This window comes from Juglans regia, chromosome 4, assembly GCF_001411555.2.
Source record: "Juglans regia cultivar Chandler chromosome 4, Walnut 2.0, whole genome shotgun sequence".
Classification (NCBI taxonomy): Eukaryota; Viridiplantae; Streptophyta; class Magnoliopsida; order Fagales; family Juglandaceae; genus Juglans; species Juglans regia.
Genome location: NC_049904.1, coordinates 13,961,156 through 13,986,536, shown reverse-complemented (window position 1 = coordinate 13,986,536; position 25,381 = coordinate 13,961,156). Strand labels below are relative to the sequence as shown.

Sequence of the window (25,381 nt, the reverse complement as noted above, 5' to 3'; positions counted from 1 at the left end):
ATATATATATACACATATTTCAAATAAGTTACCCTAAGCTAGCCAGATTTGGTCAGAGTTGTCTCTACACAGTAGTGTTGTCAATTGGGTCATGTCGTGTAAGCTCATTTTAAGTCCACACAAACCTAACACGAATAATGTAACGATTCAATCACCCTGATCCAGACATGACACATTTGTTTTACAAGTTGATCCAACACAAACCGTTTGTCTTGTTTACGTATTTGGGTGACGATGGGCCAATCTAAAATCACACTATCAATTTGGCCCTTAAGAAACAAAAGGAAAAAAAAAAAAAATATTAGCCAACATTTTGATCCTCTTTTGCCATTGAATAAGAAGGCAAATACTAAGGGTGCTACCTGCAACCTCTGCCCCTGCATGGGTGAGGGAAGGGAGAGGTTGGCCCTATAGGTGCCCCTGTTTGTATGCCAGGGGCAGAATGGGCCCCCACAACCGTCTGCCCCACCCTAACCACCGCCAAAACTACCGGTCAAATCCAAAATTATCCAAAACCAAACTCTAATAGAGAGAGAAAGACATACCCAGGGCTAGGAGGCTCGGGTCGACGAAGAGTGGAAGAGAGAGAGAGAGAGAGAGAGGGAAAAGAGAGAAAGAGACTGCCGGGGGGAGAGGGTTAAGTTTTTAAATTAAACGTAATAAGAAATGACATCGTTTTATTAAAAAATTATTTTTTAATATATATATATATATATAAAGTGGGTTGGGTCTGGTCGGGTACACGGGGTAAACCCTAGGCGGGCTTGGGCCCAACCCAGGCCTCGCTTGTAACACCCCCAAACTCTTCTTGGGATTTGGCAAAGCTTGAAGCATTGTGACACATGCAACATAAGGTTACATACCCCCATTCATGATAGTTAAGAATGCAATGCACTTAGCATACTTCCAACAATATGCAATAAACTCAGAGGATAGATTTTCTTTTAGGTATACACAATGCACCAAAATACTAATCCCAAAACATAAACACTTTCCATTAATATTCACATAAACAAAAGTCATAACATTTGTCCAATTTGTTTGTAAACAAAAGAATAGAGTACTGGAGACAGAACTCCATAGTTACAGACAACAAAAAACCTAATCTAAACGCCAAGTTACTCGCACAACTCAGTTATCAGTTCCAAAATAAAATCCAAAAGTTGGAGGATCAACTCCATGAACTCCCCGAGGCTCCTCCTCGGCCTATTCGATGTTGTCTAGCTGGGGGTCCGCGAGTTCTTCGATCCCTGACACATCATCTACCATTTGATGAGAATGATAATTGGGACTACCATGATGAGATTTATAAATCTCAGCAAGTAAAGCTCCTAAGCTACTAATAGTATAAATAAACATGCTTGATAGTAACATGACATGTATGCTTGATGTATATGGTCTTGCTTATGAAAATCATGGCATGCTTCCTTACTTAAGATAGACTTATACATGATGTATTGTCTAATGGGGTTGCCATGATGTCTTGTCTCATAGGGTTGCCATGATGTAAACTTGATTCTTCATGCTTGACTTAAGAATACTTCATGACATGCTTGCATACTTTATGACATGATGGTCATGACATGTGACAAATGATCATGAATTATATACATAGCAACATGGCATAAAATAATTCAATCTAATACGCGTAATTAAAACATGAATTTAATTGCATGAACCTCACCACCTTACATACATAAAATACTATAGGTAAATTAGAAGCTAACTTACAAAATTCTATTCGTAGCCTAAAAGTGGCATAGGTTGAAATGAGAGATGTTCTAGAGTTAGAAATTCTCAATTAATTCTCATAAAAAGAACTTAGTAACTTTGACTTGCAAAATTTACCCCTTAACTTTTGGAAAATTGTAAATTAGCCCCTAAACTTAAGAAAATTACAAACGGACCCTAAAACTTACCAAAATTTACATACTTCATGTAAATTTCATCCTAAATCCAAATATGGGCTAAGCATTTACAAAACTAAACCCTACAATAACTCTTCTAGGCCAATTCATACATAAGCTAAAACCCATGGTTTTGCATGCTACTTGTTCATTTATCACCCTAACTTGCTTAACCCGAAATTAACAACTCAAAATATCACATTCCTAGTTCTAAGATCATGCCAAGATACTAAATTAAACATTATATAAAACCTTAAACTCATCATTTCAAAGAATTACCCTAATCTTGGTATTTTTGGTCCAACACTTGCATTTTCAGTCCAAGGACTCCAAAAGTCCACAAATCTTAATTCTAACATGTTCATCATCCAAAGCTAGTTGATAACATGCTCGAAAATCACATTAATCATCAAATGAAACTTGGCTTGCACGGAAAACATAGAAACCAAAATTTGGCATGCTTTCGACTTAAACATAGAGACTAAATCATTGATTCACATGCAATAAATCTTAAAGCAATACATGCATATACCTCACATTCAAGTTATAACTTGATCTAAACATCAAATCCAACATATCATAGCAAATATGACACCAAAACATCACTAACCCCGCGAGCCTCTAAATCATGGTTAAAACCACACCCTTTCGCATGTTTATAAAAAATCCAACGAGGACCTAAGTCACAAAACTTCAAAAATTCAACTTAATCCATAGATCAAAGCTTTAAGAACAAGATTTTAAAAAACTAAGGCTAAAATGACAACTAAACCAAACAAAACATACTTTGAAGGATTTGGCTATATCACTTTGTAAATCATGCAAAACCATTTTATAAACACCCTCATATGCTATAAATCAAACCATAAACTTTCATAAAATCATGCCAACACATCAAAGAACCGAGATTCACAAAACTTTTCATCAAGACAACAAAAACTTCAAAGAGTAACATCATACATCCAAACCGAATGCTTCCATCACCAACTCCAACATTCAACCATCAAAACTCCAATAAAAATTAACCATCAATCTCACAAGTATTCAAGACTCATAACTTAACAAAATATAAGAGATGTGAGCTACATAAGACTTACAAAGGGTTGGAACTCAAGGGAAGCACGCAGAAAATTCTCTCCAAGCTCACTTAGTTTCTCTCTAGGGAAAGTGATGAAAAAAGCCAAGAGTGGGAGAAAATGAGAGGGTGTCGGGGGGGGGGGGGGGGGGGGGGGGGGGGGGGGGGGGGGGGGGGGGGGGGGGGATTGGTGGTATAGGAGCTGGCCTCAGGTGGTTTAAGTCTATGACATACGAAATGAAGGTTGCTTGCAAAAAGGAGAAGAAAATCTGTTGCAAAGGCGCTACATCCTTGCTGCTGAGTAGGGTGAATTTGAGGAGGATTTTGGTTGCTTGTTTGACTTTCTTTAAACCACTATTTGGGGGTAAAAATAAGGTGGGAAGTCAGCCATTGTATGGTCTTGTAAGTGGAGGAAATACTGTGGAAGAAGCTTGGGGGAACTACGGGTTCGGTGGGACTAAAGAGGGGCAAACCGATTGCATTTCATTTGGGGTTTAAAGAGGGTTTCAATTAGGATTTTAGTCCATAGCCAATTTTCTTGGTCAAATGCAATTACCAATATGTAAGGGAGTAGATGAGAGTGTACTTGAGTGGTTGGTTACTTATGGAAGTGGCTTAAACTATGTGGGAATTGCTTAGTCGAAACCGGCCACTAGTGTTTAGGGTTTGAAGGTTTAGTGTTTCCGGTTATCCTAACCAATTGGAGTTTCGTTTTGCACCATCAAATTTTGGGTTTCACTAGGGATGAAACCCTGGTAGGCCAAAAAGTGTGAGTGGATGGAATAGTGAATTGTGTAAGAAGCCTATTCACTTGCTTGTTTTTCACTCCAATCATTACACATTTGTACTACGCTTGACACTGGTGGCTAAAATTGTGTCATGTCTCGAAAAATGTTTTCTAGTGATCCTAGGTTGATTTGGACATCCAACATGATGATTTGACAGTTGTTTGAACCAAATGCCACGTGGCACTCTCTCCTGAAGGGTTACTATTCACTCGAAAAACTTGAAACTTTTTATTGTACTATAAAATCATAAATATTCATATGAGACTAATAATGTAATTCATTTCGTAAGACTATACTCCTAAGTGGCTCAAATAAATAAAAAGGCAATTCAGTCTCCATAGCGAATCGGGATCCGAATACGCTAATAGACTAAAACCTAATTGATCGTTCGATTCAAGAAATTTCAGGATTTTATGATGTTTCTAAAATCTATCGAAATTCTTTCAAGATGTTACACCGCCCTTGCATGGCTTCACCATGCAAGCGGATGCCCCGCAGCCCGCATAGGACCGACGGGTGGACAGACGGACGGCAAGACCCCGCCACCCACCCTTAACAAATACTATATAACAATATTTTTAGAAAAGATTTAAAATAAGTGCTATGTTGTTCAATCTACAACTCAAATTTAAGCAAAAACTTGGTTGACGGGTCATTCATGATTCAAGTCAATTGGATAACCCTAATGACCCAAATAAGCTTTTTTTTTTTTTTTGCTAATGGCGTCAACGATTTATTCATGAACCTATTGGCAACAACCACTCATTATTTATTCATGTCAGATTTGGTAGACATTAATTTGAATCCAATTATTCTCAATCCTAATCAATTGGAAAATACTAAAGTCACCAACAATGGGTCTCGATTGTTTTTTTTTTTTTACTTAATGATTAAAGAAATATTTTTTAAAAATGTGAATTTTTTTAAAATATTTAAGAAGATTAAAACAATTGATGAAAAGAAAGAAAAAAATAGAAGAAGGGAATTATACTTATCGGGCCCATTATCGGACTGTACCCGGTAGCACTACCCTTTATGATTACACGTCGTCGCAGTGTCAGATTGTAGATTTTGCCAAAAAAATGTTGGCCTTATCCACAGCTCATTGATGCATACAGACGGGGCGAGAAGGGAATATTAAAGGTGTACATGGATTGTCAGCAGTTGTATTTATCGGTTGGACTTAAGATTAACATGTCCTATTATATGGAATGTCAGCAGTTGTATCTATCAGTTTTTTTTTTATATATTAATTAAGCTCTTAGTAATAAAAAATAATTAAGATTCTTACACATTAACGGGTCATGCTAGCTTAGTAGGGTAATGTTATAATATAGAAGGGAATTAATTATGTGATGCAAAATAATAACATTATATAATTTAAAAAAATATTATTATTTTATTGGATAGCGTAAAAGTTATAAATTAGTTGGGTCTATGTATTTTTTATGTAAAAAATATGTTACCGAAAGGCCATCAGCATAGTTTCCTCCAGGCAGCTTCTGTATGCGATTTCCTGCACAACAAAAATCCCAACTGATCGATGGTTAATCAACTGGAAATTCACGGGAATGTGTTCAGATTTGACTTTGCATTGAAAGTGAAGTGCTACAACTACAAATAAATTTCACAAAAGTGAACTTATAAATTGATATAGTTTGATGTGGTGCTTTAGATCTAAAATATATTACATGAAATCACGTCAATTTGTAAGTTTACTTCTATGTAATTCCTTTGTGGCAAAAACATTTCTCTTTTTCATTTCATGTTAACTAAACTAGATATCTTTCCGGAATTGTATAATTAATGCTTAAAACACAAGAAAAGGAAAAATGATACCAATATCAGCGAGGTTCTGCTATCAAACAGTTGATGACAGGGAAGAGATCATCTCCAGAATCTCATTGTGTAAATTGCCATTAGTCACAAGCACTCCACCTGAAGGAAATATAATTCTCCGTCCATTTTTATCCGCAGCAAGATCCAGTTGACTACCGTTCCAGTCAGTCACCTGATTTTTGTTCCAACTTTTATCAATGAGTCATCAATGCAGGCAAAACATTTGTAGTATTTATAGTTTCTACAAATAACAATCTATCAGAAAGCTAGGCCAAGACATTTGAAGCATACAGACATACCATGGCTAATAACAATCCAAACAGTCAAGGCACCTGAAGAGGTTTCCCAATGTAATACTGATCTCAACATGAAACCCACTATATTTTAATTAGAAAGAAAATAGGGTTGACTCTTATTTTTTCCTCCTTATATCATCATGCACTGTCACATTTATTTAACAAGAAATTGTGTGATCGATTTTGTGAAGGAAAAGATTATCGACAAGCAACATGGTATTAGAACTACCCTACATACTGGCTTCCAAAGATTCAAGGATGGCAGGCTTCTTCCTTGTGCTTGTATAAAGTTGATCCTCTTCACTCTTTTTTCTCCCATAAGGTGTGAAAGTACTTCGCTGTTAGAGATGATTGTTCCTTTTTTCGTAGATCCAGGAAACACTATCTAAACAAAGTTCCGTTGAACTTCCCGTAGATTTTTGTAAAATTAAGTGCTAATTTGGAAGAAGAAATTTTCCTGCATGGCGCGTTCATTTGATACAGTGAAATAACAAAATTATCCCTAGGACTTTTTTTATTTTATTTTATTTTATTTTTATGCACCAACTCATGCACAAATTGCACCCCTTTACTCTTGTTTTTATGATTTTCTTACTTTCTAATCATCACCCAGCACCCGCTCCCTCTCCCACGTGATCTTCCAGAACCACCATAGCCATGACCTCCCCTGTACCCTCCACTGCCGTTTCCAACAACCCTGCCTCCTCTGCCTCCACTTGCATCTAAATCAAAAGGAGGATTAATGCACAAACACCTCTTACCATCATTGTTTGGGTGTGACCATCACCACCATAATCGTCACAACCGCTCCATCTCATACCTGATCTCCCACCACCACCATACCCACAACCATCATGACACCCTTCACCACTTCGCTTCCACCGCTACAACTTCCTTACAAGAGTTGGAGCCTTCACCGGGATTGGATCAATGACTTGTGCACATCCTCTCAACACCATCTCTGGGTTAACAAACTCGAACTGCTCATCTCTTGTCCTTAGATCCATTTCTTGTTCCTCATCTTTAATCCCTGTTCCTCTTATACAAAAATTGTTTTTTTTAAACCCTTGCCATTGCTACCGCCTCTTCGCCAACCACCACCCACAAATTTTAATTTTAGTGATGGATCTGATTTGGTGTTTGAATCAATTCATGAGGCAGTTTGGATATGTTTTTCAATCCAATTTGTATTATGAAACTGGTTTCTTAGGGTTTGTCCAACAGTGGTGAAGATGAGCAAGATGGTGAAGTGCTTTGATGACCAATAGACCATACTCCTCATCCACAACACTCATAATCCTCAATCCATGTGCAAGAAAAGAAAATACTGTTCTGAGCACAATGTAGTCAGTTCATAATCCTCAATCTATGTGCAACGCACTTGTCATGAAATACACTTGTCATGAATTTCTTTCTAAATTGATGCTGAGTTTCATTGGAGGGGGCAAACTGAGTCGAACCTTTAAAACGGAGTCCCAGGTGTTCTAAATTGCTCAGGGCAAGTTACAAATGAATGGTAATTTATGCAAGAATTTAAAATATAATAACTAAAACTTATGAACATCACAAAGACAAGGGAGTACCATGAAGGGGAGAGAGAAAGAGACTGCTTACCTTCCCCCCTGCTTCGTGCACACATATCATGCCAACAGCATGATCCCAAGCCTGAAATATGCATCATAAATGAGATTAAAAATTAAGGCATGTAATCACAACTTTGGAAGTAATTAAATCTCGAAAACAACACACTACCTTGACAGTTTTTTGAATTTTGGCTCGAAGAACAAAAACAGAAGTCCTGCCTGAAGCCACCATTAGATACTTGCATAAGCTGCATACCCCGAAAAGAATACATGATATACAAATTAGAAAGAGAATCATAAATCCAAGAATAATATTAATTAATAACCGATAGAATAGGAAGCTTAAATTATCAAAAAGAAGATACAGTCAAATTAGTGAACAAGAACATAATTAGAGATAATGCACCACAGATTTTACAGGGCTATCAGAACCAGAGAATCATAACAGTAGGCTTTCTTCTCATTGTGTGCTTCTTGCCAAGGCGGGAGCTTATTACTGGCAAGAAAGTAGATACCTCATACACCTTGAATCCTCTCTTTTAAGGCATTTCAATAGAAACTTCCTTATCAATTTAAAGGTGACCCTATTATTCTTGAACCGAAGTAGCTCAAGATCAAAATGAAGAGCAGAGTACTATAGGGCCAAACTACTTAATACTCTTATGGTCTTAATGTCTTAGATTTTTCTCTCTTGGTACAAAATACAAGATTAGGAAAAAAGGAAAAAAAACCCAAGATGGTCAGAAAATGGCGGCCAACTACCCAGTAATCACATCTTGACATGTAGAACGGTAAGCTAAGACTTTAAAGCCAGTAAGATATTTGATTTGTTAAAACTTGCAATTACTAATATAGGAATAAAAGTTTCATTTGGTTAGCTGGGATAAAAGATTTATACTCCTTTGTTGTGTGGTGGGTTGGGGTTTAGAAAGTTGAGTATCTTTAATAAAGCATTGCTTGGGAAGTGGTTATGGAGGTATCATCAGGATTGTGAATCCTTGTGGAGGGACACAATTGATTCAAAATATGGGAGTGCATGGCAGGGGGGGCTGGAGTTCTAATGAGGTAAGAGGTACTCATGGTGTGGGAGTGTGGAAAAGTATTAGGAGTGGTTGGGATGATATTGTAAAACAGGTTTTTTGTTGTAGTTGGTGATGGTTCCAGACTTCGTTTTTGGCATGATCCAAGGAGTGGTAGGGTTCTTCGTGCTGTTTTTCCAGATCTCTTTCATATTTCTCAATATCTGAATGCTTCGGTGGCTGAGATTTTGGAGGTTTGTCCCATTGGAATGTTCAGTTTTCTAGAGTTGTTAATGACTGGGAAATAGAGGCTGTTTCTGAATTGTTTGGCTTATTGTTTTCTAAACAGCTCGGGCAGGATGGGAGTGATAAGATGGTCTGGAAGCACACTGGTAATAAGAAGTTTTCAGTTCGTTCTTTGTACAAGTTGCTGTCTAGGCCGAGTGGGTACACTCCTTTCCTTGGAAGAGTAAGGTGCCTTCAAAGGTTGCAGTCATTGGCTGGTCTGCTTCTTTAGGGAAGATTTTGACTTTGGACAATCTCAAGAAGCAACGAAGTGTGGTTTAATTGTTTTGGATTGGTGCTTCTTATGTAAGAAAGCTGGTGAAGTGGATCATTTATTATTACATTGTGAGGTGACTAGGGTGTTATGGTATGAAGTGTTTAATAGAAGTGGAATGACTTGGGTGATGCCTAGGAGGGTGGTGGATCTTTTCGTTTGCTGGAGAGGTTTAAGGGGTAATTTGCAAATTGTTGCTGTTTGGAACATGATCCCTTTATGCCTTGTGTGGTGTATTTGGGATGAGAGGAATGGTTGATGCTTTGAAGATAAGGAATACTTGGTGGATGAACTTAGACTTTTTTTCTTTAATACCTTATTTCAATGGCTTTGGCTATTGTATTTAATGGAACTAGTGTCCATGATTTCCTTATTGCATTTTCTAGTTCATGACTTGTAACTAGGTTTAGTTTTTGTATACGTCATGTGTACTTGCTTTGCCTTGCTACTTGTCTCAATAAAATTTCTTATTCTTAAAAAAGACATGTAGAATGGTAAGCTAAGACTTTAAAGCCAGTAGGATATTTTATTTGTTAAACTTGCAATTATTACTAATATAGGAATATAATCTCAAGGCAGAGTAGCACCACACCTGACAATTGAATTAGAAAACTGAAAAGGACTTCGCAAAAATAAGACCTAAAAGGCTACAAAAGCAAAAGAACTGCAAAGTTCAAATCAAAGTATGCTTTCATCTCAACTAGTTAAAACTCTGGCACATCCAAGAAAACCCTAAGGAGACTGCCGCCATCCACCATTGTTGGTGAGTGACCCCTCACCGTTGTCACAGACAAAGCCGACGGACCTCAGCGCCATCTGGCATCGGTCCTGAGGAGAGAGAAATCCTAACGAAGTGAGAAAACCCTATATCTACCGCCACCCACCCTTGTCGGCGAGAGATACCGCACCGTTTCGTCATAGATAAAGCCGACGGAGCCCGGCGACTTTGCTGAGGGCTGTCTGGCGTCTGTCCACCCTCTGGCGACCTAGATTTCTCTATATTGTCTCTCAGAGTACTTTGGCGACCCCTACGACTGCTCCGTTGGTCTTGCCGCCGACATAGAACGAGTCGACGCTTTCCGATGAGTCTTCTGGGAGTACTCCGGCGTCAAGCAGTGATCTTCAACCGTGGTTTGCAGCCGTGGTCTTAAGCCGTGTCCCTGTGTCGCAGATTTAGATTCTCTGAGATGACAAATGGTTGTTGAAGGAGGGGAGTTGGTCGGCATGGGTTCTTCTATGGAATTGGTCATAGAATCTAAATCCTTTACATTGATGAAGAAGGGGAGCATGTTGGTCATCACTGAAAGGAGTCGAAGGGTGATATCTAAGCTGGTTCTGGGTTTAACAACAGTACAGTGGTTGGACAAGGCCATGGAAGCGTGCACAAAAGATGAGAAACAAGATTTTTTCTCTACTGTCCGAGAAGGTAGATGCAGTTTCCCGGCGCATCATTGCTCGAATACTCGAGGACATTATATGGCGGTGGAGGAAGGAGGAATTTTATTTTCATTCCTGAGGAGGGGAGCTGTGATACCCCATATGATATGGATAAAGGTAGCTGGTGTATGGGATCCCACATTGCTTGGGAAGGAGAAGTTCTTACTCTTTATAAGGTTCTAATGGGGCTCCAATTGTATTATTGACTAGTCATTTTGGAGTATAGGCCATGTGGTTTGGACCTTCCATTGGGGCGTTACAGGAGCAGTGGCTGGAGAAGGATGCGGGAAGTGCTGCGTGATTTTTCCTTCAGCAAGAGAGGGAGTGATGATTTGGAAGGACAAGGTGCTGTAGGACATGGCTCTGTCAGGGAGCTGCGTAGCAGACATGTGGCGAGGCAATCCTATGCAGTAGCTTTAAAGACGGGTCAGGCTTCGAGGGTTCAGAGTGAGGAGGGTCTGCAAATTATGCCTCAAGACCAGCTTGTCAAGATGAGTTGCGTAGCAGACATGTGGCGAGGCAATCCTATGCAGTAGCTCTAAAGATGGGGTCAGGCTTCGAGGGTTCAGAGTGAGGAGGGTCTGCAAATTATGCCTCAAGACCAGCTTGTCAAGATGTACAATTCTTTAAAAGAGATGGAAACCCAACTTGGCGAGTTGAAGACAGCGATAACTATATTATCTACGAAAATAGACCGGCTTTCAGTTGGAGGTAATAGGGTTGTAAGTAACAACATAGGCCCGAATCCTTTAAACTTAGAAAAAGGAAAACGGAAGATTGGATTTGGCCTTGTCCCTATAACTAAATCCAGGAGAGTATGGCAGGTCAAAAGGAAATCTAGTTTATTTGAAGAGGGGTCTACATCGAGTATCGGCGTAGAGACATCAGCGAAATGTCATTCGCCTCATGTAACATAGGATAGACCGATAGTCGGTATTACACCCTTGGTCCCCAAAGAAACTATGGCTCCCTCGTTAGAGTTGAAGGAAAATTCTGTATTGCCGAGGTCTGAAGGAAATGTAGGATCCACTATCAACCCAGAGGTGAAGGGACTTGCTGTCACCCCAGAATCTCCAATAGAGAGAACCAATGGAGTTGCTGGAGAACCTATGAGTTTGGCGTTGGTTCCTTGTGTAGACTCGAGAGTGCAGTTGGATACTATGTCTGGGGATAACGTTGCTCCCCTGGTCTCTCTTCCTCCAATAGCAGACTGTATTCTACCTAAAGTTAAAAAGATTCAACAGTTTGTGGGAATCTCACAAGGATGTGAAGATCAATTTAAAGAACTAATCACTCGATTGAGGCAAGCCACGCGCTTAAAACCAAATCAAATTTCAAGAAAAGCAAGGAATTACAACGTCTTTCTTGGGCAATCAACTACGATGCTAAGGGTAGTAGCTAGGGGTGATAATCGGGCGGTCCGGACCGGGAAAACCGACCGGACCGGCCAATTCGGTCCGGACCGGACCGGACCGAGAGTTGTTCCGGTCCGGTCCGGTCCAAAAATAAGAGGACCGAATTAATTCGGTCCGGTCCACGGTTCGGCTGGTTTTCGGACCGGACCGGACCGAATTAAATATATATATATAATTTAATAATTTATATATATTAAGTATATAATTTTCATTTGACTAATTAACCTAATCCTATCACTAATTCATCATTAAGTAATTATTAACTAATACACATTTATAAGTTTATACTAATAGTAATATTTATAATTTTATAGTAATACTAAATTATTAATATTTATACTAATACAAGTATTATATTAATAGTCTAGAGTCTACTTCTAGACTCTAAAGTCTAATATGGTATTAATAAAAATATATACTAATAGTATATTAGTAAATTAGTAATAGTCTAACATAGAGTAAGAGTCTAAGACAATAGTTAATAGTTATAGACTTATAGACTTATAGTTATAGTAATATAGTTATAACTTATACTAAATCACTATAACTAATATTAGTATATTACTAACATATAGCTATAGCCTATACTATATTACTAATAGTCCAATACTAATACTATTAATCTATTATATAGTTATAAGTTATAACTTATATTGATCATGATTGATAATAACTAATCACTATAAGTTTATAGTATTAATGTATTATTATATAATATATAGTATTAGTATAGTAATAGACTCTAATATGGTATTAGAAAAAAATATACTAATAGTCTAGTACTAAATTACTAATGTATTATTATATAATATATAGTATTAGTATAGTAATAGACTCTAATATGGTATTAGAAAAAAATATACTAATAGTCTACTTCTAGTACTAAATTACTAATGTATTATTATATAATATATACTATTAGTATAGTAATAGACTCTAATATGGTATTAGAAAAAAATATACTAATAGTCTAGTACTAAATTACTAATGTATTATTATATAATATATACTATTAGTATTAGTATAGGTAAGAAAAAAATCCTTGGCAAAATCTGTATTATTATTATTTTTTGTTGATACTCCATATATATTAACATACAAAATCAGTGGGTAGCAATCCTTGGCAAAATCTGTATTATTATTATTTTTTTTTTTTGGGTTTTTTTTATTTTATATAGATTAGTTTTAACTTTTAACTTTTTTTTTATCATTGTATTTTTCAAAATCAAGTTTTTTAAATAGTTTTAGTTAAAAAAATATACCAAATTTGAAATGGGCCGAAAATAATTGAAATTGGACAAAAAAAAAATCACATTTAGATGGGCTGAATGGCCCATTTTAGGCATGTCCAGACCGACTGGACCGACCCTGGACCGAAATGGACCGGACCGGACCGGACCTATATGTGAGTCGGTCCGGTCCAGGGTGGAGAAAATGTAGACCGAATAGGTCCGGTCCGGTCCACATTATGGCCCAAGACCGGACCGGACCGGACCGGACCGATATCAGCCCTAGTACTAGTAGCTCAACTAGAGGGAAGTCTAAAGGGAGGGCATTGTGAAGATGGGGGGGAATCAAGGGGTTGGGGTTGGGTGTTCAGGTAGAGTTTTAGTTCTAGGGGAAACAAGGGGTTGGGGTCGGGTCTAGTATATTTTGGATTTTTTTCCACAGGCTTTTTGGGTCATTTTGGACAAGGTGTTTTCTTGTATACATTTAGTGTACTTGGTTTCTCCTTTTGATATATATAATTTTTTACTTATAAAAAAAGAATAAGTCTTCATTTTTTTAATCACATTGTTATTGATGTTCAGCATGCCCTCAAATTGAGTTACAAAAGTTATACTCTAACAAATAGAAACTCTAAGCAAATGCATTTATGAGAATGATGATTGCAAAAGATTGAAAACCATTGGTTCTTTCAGTGGAAGCTATGAAGTGAAAATGAAACCGCACATAAGAATTCAGCAATTAGTTCCAGAGCCAAGATACAAGAACTAAAAACTAAAAATTAAAAAAAGTTCAAAGTAGAAAGCATACATAAATCAAACTAGCTTCGATGTATTGGACTGAAGTTCAGGAAATTTTGTAATAAACTGATATGCTGTAATACATCAATTTTTTTAAATTCTTTTTTTCGTAAGTTATTTCACAAAAGTATCACACACTGCTTTGAATTCAATTCAGGAATAAGCATGTAATTACAAGTACACCCACGAACCGGGATTTAAAAAGGCCAGAGCAAATTCCAAACTTTACGAATACACCTACAAATGAAATTTAGGTATGGAAATACAAGAAAAATATCATCCTACGAGTGCGGGCCAGAAAAATAAGCACAATACACCAGTGAGGCACCTTTGTATACTCTATATGGTCTTTTTACCTATATTTATGCAATTATTTTACAAATAGAATACAGACAACCAGTTAACGCCACAACATATTACCTATTTCAAGCAGCAGGTAAGAAGGAAAAAATTTAGCTTTAATATTCACGGAATTAAATTAAACCTTCCACAGCATGCTGGAAAAAGAAGAATCTGATTATCCTTAATACTGTCAGCATTAGCTGTTGCAGTGAATGTTGCTGAGAGTGGCAATGACTCCCATGTTTGACTTTCTGGAATACAAAAGCGTGCCTTGTGTACTAAGCAGCAATCGTCTACGAAGCATCTGGTCCAGCTATCCAGCATATTGGGTAACCTCTTTGTCCATGTCCCACAGCCAATATGAGCAACCATCATGATACCAGATGCTGATAAGTCTTCTCTGTTTTTCTGGACCTCAGTAGTGGATTCACTGGAAAAACCATAACGCCAGTTAGGGCAGCCCATAACACCTAACACAACATCTCCTTCAACTATAAGGGCCAAACCTACCTGAAAAATTAGGAAGTCCCCTTAGCTAAAATCAACATATAATGTAACATACAGGTCCTAAATTAGGGCTTAGAATTATTACTTTTATAATCACTATTATTATTATTATTATTATTATTATTATTATTATCTTTATTATTTTTAAGATATGTTTTGAGAGAGTAATTTGATTCAAATAGGATTCCTCCATTCGGTAGACTGTACGCCCCTTTTATCTCTCTGTTTGATTTCCTAATTTGAATAGTTTCCTAATTGGAAACCAACTCTCACCTCCAAAACCCTCCCATAAATCCTCTTTTTTTCCTAATGCTTTCTCCCCATCAAACCAGCAGCTCCCCATGGCCAGAACCTCCCCACGTGAAAACAAAAATTTCCCTACCCATATAGCCACCTTGCCAGAAACCACCACAGAAGATGCCGCCAGTAAGTCTTCCTCCCCTCACGACGTGCGTCGACTCCTAAACCCCTCTTCGTCACTCTCTCTCTACTTTCAACAACCAAACAAGCCCTGGATATTTGACTTTGCCACCGCCGGCCACCTTAGAGGATGTCGGATCACCTCACTACAGCCACAGAACTCGCCGACCAGGCACCTCCCTTCACCTTGCACTATTCCGAGGGAGCCTTTAGTTGCACCGCTGTGACTCCGAGCCAGCCACCCAGGACCATAGTCGTAATTGGTTCTCTTTTCTCTTGGTTACGAGCTACGACGTGAGATTGTGGAAGCCGTGCTAAGAGATAAGTAGTGTGATCATAATTATATGTGTGCTGTAATTATTCTGATTGTGCATGAAAAATGTGATGTTTACCTACGCTACGCTACAAGCCAAGTCAAGGTTAGGCCTCTTTTCACAAATCTCGATGAATTACGATGATATGCTTATGATGCTATGCTGGTATGGATTGTTAGATGGATGAGATGTTATGAAAATCACATGTATGCCATGTAATATTCATATAATGTTTAGATCATATTATGCCATGCCTATGTTATGCTATGTGGCGTAAAACTCATATTAATATGTCATGTATAATGTTATGTCATGCACAAGAATATGCCATGCCAGGTAAATTGATGAAGTCAAACATGTTCTCATGCATTATGAAAGTTAGTAAGAAAACACATGAATGGCGAGTGAACTTTAAAATTGGTCTTATGTTATGGGTGGATGTGCAAGCCACGGACTCAAGCGTGGTCCACCACATGAAAGATATGATGTTTTGAGGTGACACGAATCCAAGCGTGTTTCATCGCAGGTTATGTTATGCGGTGCCACGGACTCAAGCGTGGTTCACCATATGATATGTGATAACACGGACCCAAGCGTGTTTCACTACATGTTATGATACGTTATGGGTGCCACGAACTCAAGCATGGTCCACCATATGATATGTGATAACACAGACTCAAGTGTGTTTCACTACATGTTATGATACGTTATGCGGTGCCACAGACTCAAGCGTGGTTCACCAGATGTTAAGTGATAACATGGACCCAAGCGTGCTTCACTATATGTTATGATATGTTACATACAGTCAACGACAATTGGACCGATGTACACATGTAATGATGGCCACTACATAAGTGAAAGACAAGATGAACAAGTCATGTATGATTGTTAGGAAATGCATGGAGTCAATCACCCATGCATCATGTTACATGCAATTCCACGATTTTGTTAATTCCGCATATGTTATGATACATTAAGGTTTTATAAAGTAAGCTTAATGTTAAACTAAGTTAAGTTTACATTATGATGTGCTATTACTGTGTTTTCGACTCATTTGTTTTCTGTCTTTATGCTTTAATGTCTCAGATGTTGAATGCTAGGACACAGAGCTAGAGAGCCAAGAGTAGATTAGTTCAGAGACTTAGATTGGAATAATTGTTATTTCCACAAGGATTTAGTCTATGATTCTGATCTTTGAATAAGTGACCACCACATAGAACTAGTTTATGCCTTTTCATTATGTTTTCAGCTTTATGTTATCAAAGATTGTTTTGTTAAGTTAGTTTGATGATTCAATAAATGAGGTATTTTCATGACTTCGAATCTCTTCACCGGGCATTGTGTTATGAATGTTTGTAATATTCCTAACCTACGGGAAGGGGTGTTACACATAAAGAGTGATATAGTAAACTAGGGTTCATCTATACGCACAGAATTTGTAGTTGAAGAATAAATTTTGGATGAACGGTAGAATATAGAACAATAACCAAAATGTGACAAATGTGCAGCTTCTTATCGATGTTATAATCTAAAGCAAGTGAAGTAGTGACACTGCTAAAATTTGCTCAATGAATCAGATATCACAAAGTTTAGAACAACCGTTCGTAACTAGGCTTACCACATATAAGGCATCACTTCCCTTTAGAAATCCTCGGGTGCCATCTATTGGATCCAGTACCTGCATTGAGTTTATGGCCTCACTATAATGAAATAAAGTAAATGTTTGACCATAAAGTATCACGAAAAATAGAAATATGAAGGTAAATGATATGAGACAAACAAATAAGTTCATTTATGGGACTAATTTGCAAACTACTTTGTCATCAGAAGCAGAAGATAGTTTTACCTCCTTAATAGTGCATGCAATTTGCAAACCATCGGATCCACAGATATATATTGGTTAACACAAGCATACAATGTAATGAACAGTCCAAACAGAAGAAAAGATCTGTTATACCAACCCAATATGTGGCTGGCTTAGCGCCAAATACAAAAGCTCCCTTCCCTCCTCTATCAATTGCTTTTAGTACATCATCATGTGTCCAATATTTATCTTCAACACTTGCTTTATCACTAACAGCATTTACCACAGAATCTTCTAGATTATTTGACCGTATAAAAGAAGAATCTTCTTCAGCCACCAAAGGAATAGAAGGGAACTGTTTACCCAATTCTGTCACCATAAGCACAAAAGCAAATGAGCAAAGTTAGGATCCCAGACAAAAAACTACAAGATATCAATTTGTACAAATGTTCACTGGATTTTGAGATAGATGAATAGCCAATAATATTATTCATTTGTAGTTATATTTTCTTTGATGAGATCACATGCTAGTACAACGTGCAGTTTTTTCACACAACAATGTACGCCATAAAACGTCCTACAGCATGACAAGTCTATCGTAATAGATATGCTCTTGTGCAACTCCCTAGTCCCACGTTGGGGATTATGAATAACCTGAATAGAGTGGGTAGGTTATAAAAGTAGTCACGGATGCCAGTCCCACAGTAGCTACTTCCTTGGTGAAACTGAGTTTTTTAAGTAATTCTAGGGAAGCTTCAAATTGACCAGTCTTTTTAGGGTTATAGCGCGGATGTTGCTAACACTTTCTTTGAGTCATTACATATGGTATCAGAGTTAGGTTGTAACGCCAATCATGTGATACTAGATTACTACATGACATGGCCCTGATGAGGACGTTAATAATTTAAGAAGGGTAGTTTGCAACACTCCAGTCCCACAATGAGAATATGAATTATACATATAGATTGGGTAGGTTATAAAGGTAGTCATGGGTGCTAAGCCCTATATTGGCTACTTAATAGGTGAAACTGGGCTTATAAGTGATTTTAGGAAAGCTTCAAACTGTCTAGTCTTTTTGGGGTTATAGCACAAATACGGCTAGCGCATTCATTGGGTTGTCACATCCTGGTTTAATGGTTCTCCCATGGCTTGGAGTTATGATTACAGTTAAAACAACAGTTATAAGATTATGAGAGATCTTATCTCTTGGCAATTTACGCACAAGTGCAGCAGCATTGTGTAGTAAACAAATTTTGAGTTCAAATTGTAAACTAGGGTGATTGTTAGGCTCCAATTTCTGAGTTCCCAAAACTGAAATCAAGTGACTAGCTCAGCAGCTGCAAAAATTTATCTCAATAGTGAAAATATTGACAAATTTGAACAAACAAAAGAGTATGTCCATTTTAGAGATAATTACCCAAACTAACCAGAGCCTGCACCCCGAAATCTGCTACCGTGACTGGAGTCTGGTCATTCTTTTCAAAGCTTCGTCCATCACTCGAGAACAAAGATGATTTCACCTGGACATTTTTATTAAAATTAGTAATCACAAACGTAACGAAACGAATAACAGAATAAAGAAATAATAATACTCCAGATCTTAAGGCTTGACCAATGACTACAAGATAATGTTTGGCTTCCGAGAAAATGTTGGAAAGAAATTAGAATTCTCAATGCGTGGGCCCTGTGCTGTTCTTGATCCATCAAGCAAAGGAATTCTATGATTAAAAATAGATAACGCAATAACTTGCATTGTTGAAAAACAAGACAAGTGCTTCCAAAACTCTATAGAGGCAGCCTTTTAGTAAATTAGAAGTTGAAACTGATTTAACTTTCTCAGCAACCAAAGAGGCAATTAAGGAAGAGAATACGAGTGGAGGAAATTACGTCCACACAAAGACGACAAGCTCTCTCCACGACGTCCACCGCAGCTTCGAGCTCTCTGTAATACTTCCCTTTCTGAATCGGAAAAGGCAGACTCGCCCTGAAAATTCAGCAGGATATATTGAGGATATATTGAATTTTGTCTGGCAAAAAAAGAAAAAACCGCAAATTTTTTTTTTGTCTTTGTGGGAGTCGAAGAGCAGAGTGCAGAGACCTTACGTCCAAGAGTCGTCTGCGAGTGGGTAGAGGGGTAATGGATCGGGAACGAAGAGTGTGGGTGGAACGGAGGGCCCGGAATGAAAAAGCTGTGTAGAGAAGATCCATGGCGGGCTTTGAACGGTGGAGAATGTGGTAACCGAGAGAAGGTCAGCGACACCGTATAAGTGTGGGGTGGTTCGGAGGTAGGCCCGGGATTCCAACGGTGCTCCTATTTTGAGGATTTTTTAATATAAAATTATTTCATGCAGTTTGAATTGAAGCTTTAACTCCTTTTTTTTTTTTTTTTTTTTTCTTTTTTTTGAGAAACAAGAAACTTCATCCATTTTGATAAAATATAGTGTAATACAGTACATAAGACAAACAAACTTAACAAATACATTAAGCTCGTAGGCTAGTTTCAGCATCAACTTCCAAATTGGCTTTAATAAAATCTGGAGGATGAAACCACCATTGAAGAATATTTTCCACCACCCTTGCATGCCTGGCCAATTTATGTGCTATCCCATTTCCCTACCGTCCAACATGTAGAACATCATAAGATTGGAATTGAGATAACAACAGCTTAATCTCTCTAATGATAAGACTGTAACTAAACTCTACAATAGAAGTTGATTGAATGGCTTCAACTATAAAAAGTGAATCTCCCTCCAAGATCAAGTGAGAAATAAATTGTAAAGCCCTTAAGGCTGCAATAGCCTCAACATCTTCTACCAACAATATGCCTTCTTCCAATCTAGACATGGCCATAATCATACTTTCCTTGTCATCCCTCAAAACAGCACCCACTTCAGACTTTAATTCCTGATAAAAGATGGCTCCATCAAAATTTAACTTCAACTGCCCACTTGGAGGAGGTTGCCAACACAACAAAGTTTGAGGCTGCACCACTTGCATGCATTGCCGAGCCAACAAAAAACAATCAACATAAGAAAAGTAGCCATTCACAACATCACTGACTGTATCTAAAGATTTCTGAAAAATCTTCAAATTCCTAAACTTCCAAATTTCCCAAGAAACAATAGCAAAGTAAGAAATAGTACTGGGATCATGTAAATCCAAAATAGCCTCAACCAAGCTGTCAAACTGAGAATAAGAATTCAAAAGATGAAGATATTTTCCAAAATATTTCCCCCACACACTAGAACTGCTGGGACAATTACAAAGTGTATGAAACACATCCTCAGAAGCAACATAGCATAACTCACACATAGCAGAATCTACTATTCGACGATAATGCAACTGATTTTTTGTGGATAAGCCATTAGTACAAGGTTTCAACAAAAAATTCTTAACTTTATTAGGAAGATTTAGATGCCAAATATTCTTCCAAAAAACAGTATTCAAGCCTACAAGAGAGCTACTTTTAGCAGCAGCAGAACTTCTCAACTGAAGCACTAAATGGTAGGCAGACCTCACACTAAACTGGCCATTACGTGTGCAACCCCACACCATTTTATCAACAGGCCAATGAGGAAATAAAGGAATGTTAAGAATCTCCAAAGCTTCAAAAGGAAGAAATACCTGATGCAACAAATCAGTTTTCCATCTTCCCGGCAAAGACGAGTCTATTAGATCACTAACACATGCATCAGCATTGAAGCCATTACAAATGATGATTATTCTCCTACTAGAAGAGTTCGGTAGCCAATTATCCCTCCAAATCTTCACCTGTTCATCATTTGCAATACGCCACAGATGACCAGCCTGAATAATAGGTTGAGACTCAAAGATACTGCGCCACACATAAGAAGGATTAGAGCCAATAGAGGAAGATAAAAAATCACAATGTGGGAAATATTTAGCCTTGAAAACCCGGTAAAACAGAGAATTAGTATAGGTTTGTAAACGCCACCCTTGTTTTGCTGAAAGAGCCAAGTTAAAAGCTTCCAGGTCCTGGAAACCCATCCCTCCAAAAAATTTAGAATAACACAGGCGTTTCCAGCTCATCCAATGAATTTTCCTCGTTTGCTCTCGTTGTCCCCACCAAAATCGAGCAATCATTCCCTCCAAATCACTACATAAACCCTTTGGAATTTTAAAACAACTCATTGCATATGTGCGGATGGCTTGAACAACTGCTTTGATCAAGATTTCACAACCAGCTTGTGACAAAAGTTTCTCTTTCTAGCCTTGTAAGTTCACCCATACCTTCTCTTTAACATCCCGAAAAGTGCTTAGTTTTGACTTGCCTACAAATGAGGGAAGTCCAAGATATCTATCATGAGAATGGATAGAATTAACTCCCCAAAGTTCCTGAATGGCAGTCCTTACTCCCCCATCCACATTTCGGCTAAATAATAATTCAGTTTTCTCCATATTTAACAATTGCCCTGATGCAGCCCCATAAAGATTCAAAATATTTTGCAAATGCACATTTAATGCTACTGAAGATAGACAAAAAACAATGCTATCATCAGCAAAGAATAAATGATTAATCCATGGAGCTCTATTGCAAACACGAACCCCTCTCAACAAATGACTTGATTCAGCCTGTTGCAGCATTGAAGACAAAGCCTCAGCGCATAAAACAAATAAGTATGGAGAAAGTGGACAGCCTTGTCGTAATCCACGAGTCGGAATAATTAAATATGAAGGAATACCATTAATAAGAACCTTATACGAAGCTGTAGAGATACACATCATAAGTAACCGAATAAAGTTAGGAGCAAACTGCATCTTAGACAAAATCTTCTCTAAGAACACCCATTCCACCCTATCGTAAGCCTTGCTCATGTCTAATTTAATCGACATACAACATGTTTTGTCCCTTTTTCTCCTCCGTATAGCATCCACTATCTCATAAGCCACCAAAACATTGTCCGTGATAAGACGACCCGGGATAAAAGCACATTGAGATGGTGATATAACAGAAGGGAGCACAAGCTTCAAACGGTTGGCTAAAACCTTAGCAATGATTTTATAAACCACATTACATAAGCTGATGGGCCTATAATCCTTAAAAAACACAAGCTGTCTTTTCTTCAGAATTAGCACAATATGGGTTAAATTCAAATCAGTAGACATAATACCAGTATTTAAGACCTGCAACACCGTACCCAGTACTTTTCCACCCACCACATGCCAATACTTCTGAAAAAATAATGGCAGCATCCCATTCAGACCCGGGGCTTTTTGAGCTTGCATTTGAAATACTGCACTTCTAATCTCAATATCAGTGAAATGCCTGGTTAGATCATCATCCATAGAGTCCAAAACATGCTGCTGCACACTACTCAACACAACATCAACATCAATGGGATTAGTGGACTTAAATAAATCAGCAAAATAATGTGTGACCACAGGAACCAATTGACAGCCTTCATATAATCGACCGAATTCATCTTGAAGACTATTTATCTTGTTTCGATGATGGCGCTGAGAGGCTTTATAGTGAAAAAGCTTCGTATTCTGGTCTCTAGCTCCCAACCAGTGTACTTTAGACCTCTATCTCCGCATCAGCTCCTCCTTTTCCAGCAAATAATTTATATCCTTCTTCACCTTACACATGACTTGGTGGGAAGGTATGGGGGAGGCTTGAAGTAAAGCCAGTTTCCTCCTTTTAGCATCCAAGTCTCTCCGAATATTACCAAAGTGGGAATGACTCCAATCTCTTAAACCAGACCCACAATGCTTCAGAGTCTCAACTAAAGGAGCAGTTTTATACATATCCCAGATTTTCTCAATTGTTGTCTCACATTCCCTTGTGCCTACCCACATAGCCTCAAATTTAAATATACAGACAGGACTAGAACCAGAACAACCCATATCCATAGTATTCAAAAGCAAACAACTATGGTCAGATATAGACAAAGGAATATTTCTGATTTTGCAACGAGGATATTGTTCAAGCCAATCAATGGTACTAGTAAACTGATCCAATCTTTCTTGTATTAAATCTCCCCCTTCCTTCAAATTGCTCCATGTAAAATTTGAACCCATTGTATCAAGACTCTTCAACTGACAATAATCCAAAGTAGACCGAAAATCATGCATCTGCCTATATGGCCTTACCCTTCCACCCAACTTTTCAGATTGAGAAATAATTTCATTAAAATCACCAAAAGCCAACCACGACTCATCTGACTTAGATTTCAGATGGTGCAATAAATCCCATGTTTGATGTCTAAGATGAGTTATAGGTTGACCATATATGGCTGATAGTCTCCAAGTACAAGAGTTAACAAGATCCGAAACACTAGCATCAAAGTGAAAAATGGAAAAAGAACGAAGAACAAGATTTACCTCACGATGCCAAAAGAGACCGAGCCCCCCACTTCATCCATTGCTAGGCACAACAAGGAAACCAGAAAATCCCATCAAGAACTTAAGCCACTCCATATAACGAACATCACAATGAGTCTCCATAACGAAGACTACGTCGGGATCTTCCCTCAGAATCAGATCTCGGAGTGCACGAACTCCCCGAGGATTCCCAAGCCCTCGGGAGTTCCAGCTCAGGATTCTCATGGCGTCCGGCGGGGCTGAGCCTCAGCCTTAGCCTCCGCCGATATAATCAGAACCTCCAACAAAGCCCCCTCATCAATACACTTCAATTTCTTGAGGCGACTCAAAGAAACCTAAGAGAGAGATAGAGACTCACCGTGGCAGTGGTTTCGTTTGGAAGGAATCGCTGTTCCCCGCTGTGAAGCCCCACACCGAACTCGTGCTCCCCGCTTCTGCACTTTCCCCTTTCCCCGTTGCAAATTAGAAACATCATACAAAGCAGAATCGGGTAGGGCAACAAATGATAGAGCTGGGCCGGGCTCCATATGAGGCCCACTTAAACCAACACTAGGCCTCAAACCCACCTCCACTGAGTCACGTAACAGCGCCGATGTTTCTCCCAATTGTGGCTGATTCGCACCAGAGATCACGGGAGACAGGGGAGTTGTGGAATTCAATCCAACTAAGGACCTCACCGGAGATGGAGACCCATCATGCCCCCCTAGCGATGCCTCACCCAACAAGGATCCATCCATCATGTTCTGTTTAACCTCACCTTTGAATTTACTGCGAACTAAAGGCCCCCCAACCCGTAACCAAGGGCCATAAGGAAATCCATCCAACTCAAACTTCTCCTTATTTGAATTCCATAGCAAACAATCACGATCACCATGCCCAAGTAAACCATAACAATAGCAAAACTGTGGTAACCTCTCATATTTGAAGTGAATCCACACATTGTCGTGACTTCCCATAGAAATTTGCTTACCACGCGGCAATGGCAAGTTTATGTCTAAGGATATGCGAACCCGTACAAATTCTCCTCACCCAGGTTGAGACTCCTTCAAATCAATATCCATTACTGAGCCCAAAGTCTCTGCAATCTTTCTTACTACTCTAGTATTCATCCCATCCATTGGTAGATCATAAAACCGTACCCAAAAAGGGGCCATAGATGGAGGTATTCTTGAGACCTGTAATGAACCATCATACTCTGCCAATACCACCAAGCTGTTGCTAAACATCCATAGGCCATTATTCATAACTCGCTCATTTTCTCCCTACTTCGCAAAAGCAGCCAAGAATAGATTATCACCCATATCATAAATTCTGAACCCATTAGAGGGACGCCATAACTTATGCATCATTGTCTTGAAAGCCTCTTTATTAAAAAACTTCCTAGTTAGAAGCTTGAAGAGGAAACATTGGTCAGTAGCAAAAGCCCGATTTGAGTCCCAACGATCAGACAAATTGACTATTGTTTTCTCAAATTCCGATAATGACAATTCCTTCGAATTTTCAGAAATATCCTCCATCATTGCGATGAAAATCAATGACCAATTCACAAAGAGTTAAATAATCACAACACTAACGGTAGAACCAGGCACTACAATGATAATAAAACTCTCACAAAGAGAGAAAGACACTCTCATGCAATAGAGAGAAGAAACTACTCCCAAGAAAAGAAGCATAAAACATATATAAAAAAAAAACGATAAATGT

General features: G+C 38.3%; 2 protein-coding genes across 3 annotated transcripts; both read right to left on the bottom strand.

Annotated features, from left to right (window-relative positions):
• Nucleotides 1-971: 971 nt before the first annotated feature.
• On the bottom strand, nucleotides 972-19,622 carry LOC108987278 (putative PAP-specific phosphatase, mitochondrial). 2 transcript variants are annotated; one of them, XM_035689782.1, is made up of 11 exons: nucleotides 19,431-19,622; nucleotides 19,220-19,316; nucleotides 18,750-18,852; nucleotides 17,490-17,701; nucleotides 17,147-17,206; nucleotides 14,430-14,797; nucleotides 7,658-7,736; nucleotides 7,520-7,570; nucleotides 5,610-5,781; nucleotides 5,237-5,286; nucleotides 972-1,262 (listed from the first exon to the last, which is right to left on the bottom strand). In XM_035689782.1, exons 1-9 carry the CDS (start codon nucleotides 19,538-19,540, stop codon nucleotides 5,632-5,634), a joined length of 1,230 nt encoding a protein of 409 aa, XP_035545675.1. In that variant the 5' UTR covers nucleotides 19,541-19,622; the 3' UTR covers nucleotides 972-1,262; nucleotides 5,237-5,286; nucleotides 5,610-5,631. The 2 variants fall into 2 exon arrangements, with proteins under 2 accessions (XP_035545675.1, XP_035545674.1); XM_035689781.1 differs by having other exon boundaries at nucleotides 972-1,250.
• Nucleotides 19,623-19,945: 323 nt separating this feature from the next.
• On the bottom strand, nucleotides 19,946-24,633 carry LOC108987271. Its single transcript, XM_018960163.1, has 5 exons — nucleotides 24,036-24,633; nucleotides 23,678-23,720; nucleotides 22,934-23,630; nucleotides 21,584-22,702; nucleotides 19,946-21,328 (listed from the first exon to the last, which is right to left on the bottom strand). Exons 1-5 carry the CDS (start codon nucleotides 24,631-24,633, stop codon nucleotides 19,946-19,948), a joined length of 3,840 nt encoding a protein of 1,279 aa, XP_018815708.1.
• Nucleotides 24,634-25,381: the final 748 nt, after the last annotated feature.

Excerpts from the sequence above, each read along its gene's own strand:
- LOC108987271 (XM_018960163.1), bottom strand. The coding sequence starts at position 24,633 with ATGGGAAGTCACGACAATGTGTGGATTCACTTCAAATATGAGAGGTTA. Across the intron at positions 23,631-23,677 it reads GTCTCTTTTGGCATCGTGAG|TGTTTCGGATCTTGTTAACT; the intron begins GTAAATCTTGTT and ends CTTTGATGCTAG. Across the intron at positions 21,329-21,583 it reads TTCGGGATGTTAAAGAGAAG|GACCTGGAAGCTTTTAACTT; the intron begins GTATGGGTGAAC and ends ATGGGTTTCCAG.
- LOC108987278 (XM_035689782.1), bottom strand. The coding sequence starts at position 19,540 with ATGGATCTTCTCTACACAGCTTTTTCATTCCGGGCCCTCCGTTCCACC. Across the intron at positions 17,702-18,749 it reads GCAGGCTCTGGTTAGTTTGG|AATTGGGTAAACAGTTCCCT; the intron begins GTAATTATCTCT and ends TTATGGTGACAG. Across the intron at positions 17,207-17,489 it reads CTAAGCCAGCCACATATTGG|GTACTGGATCCAATAGATGG; the intron begins GTTGGTATAACA and ends AACTCAATGCAG.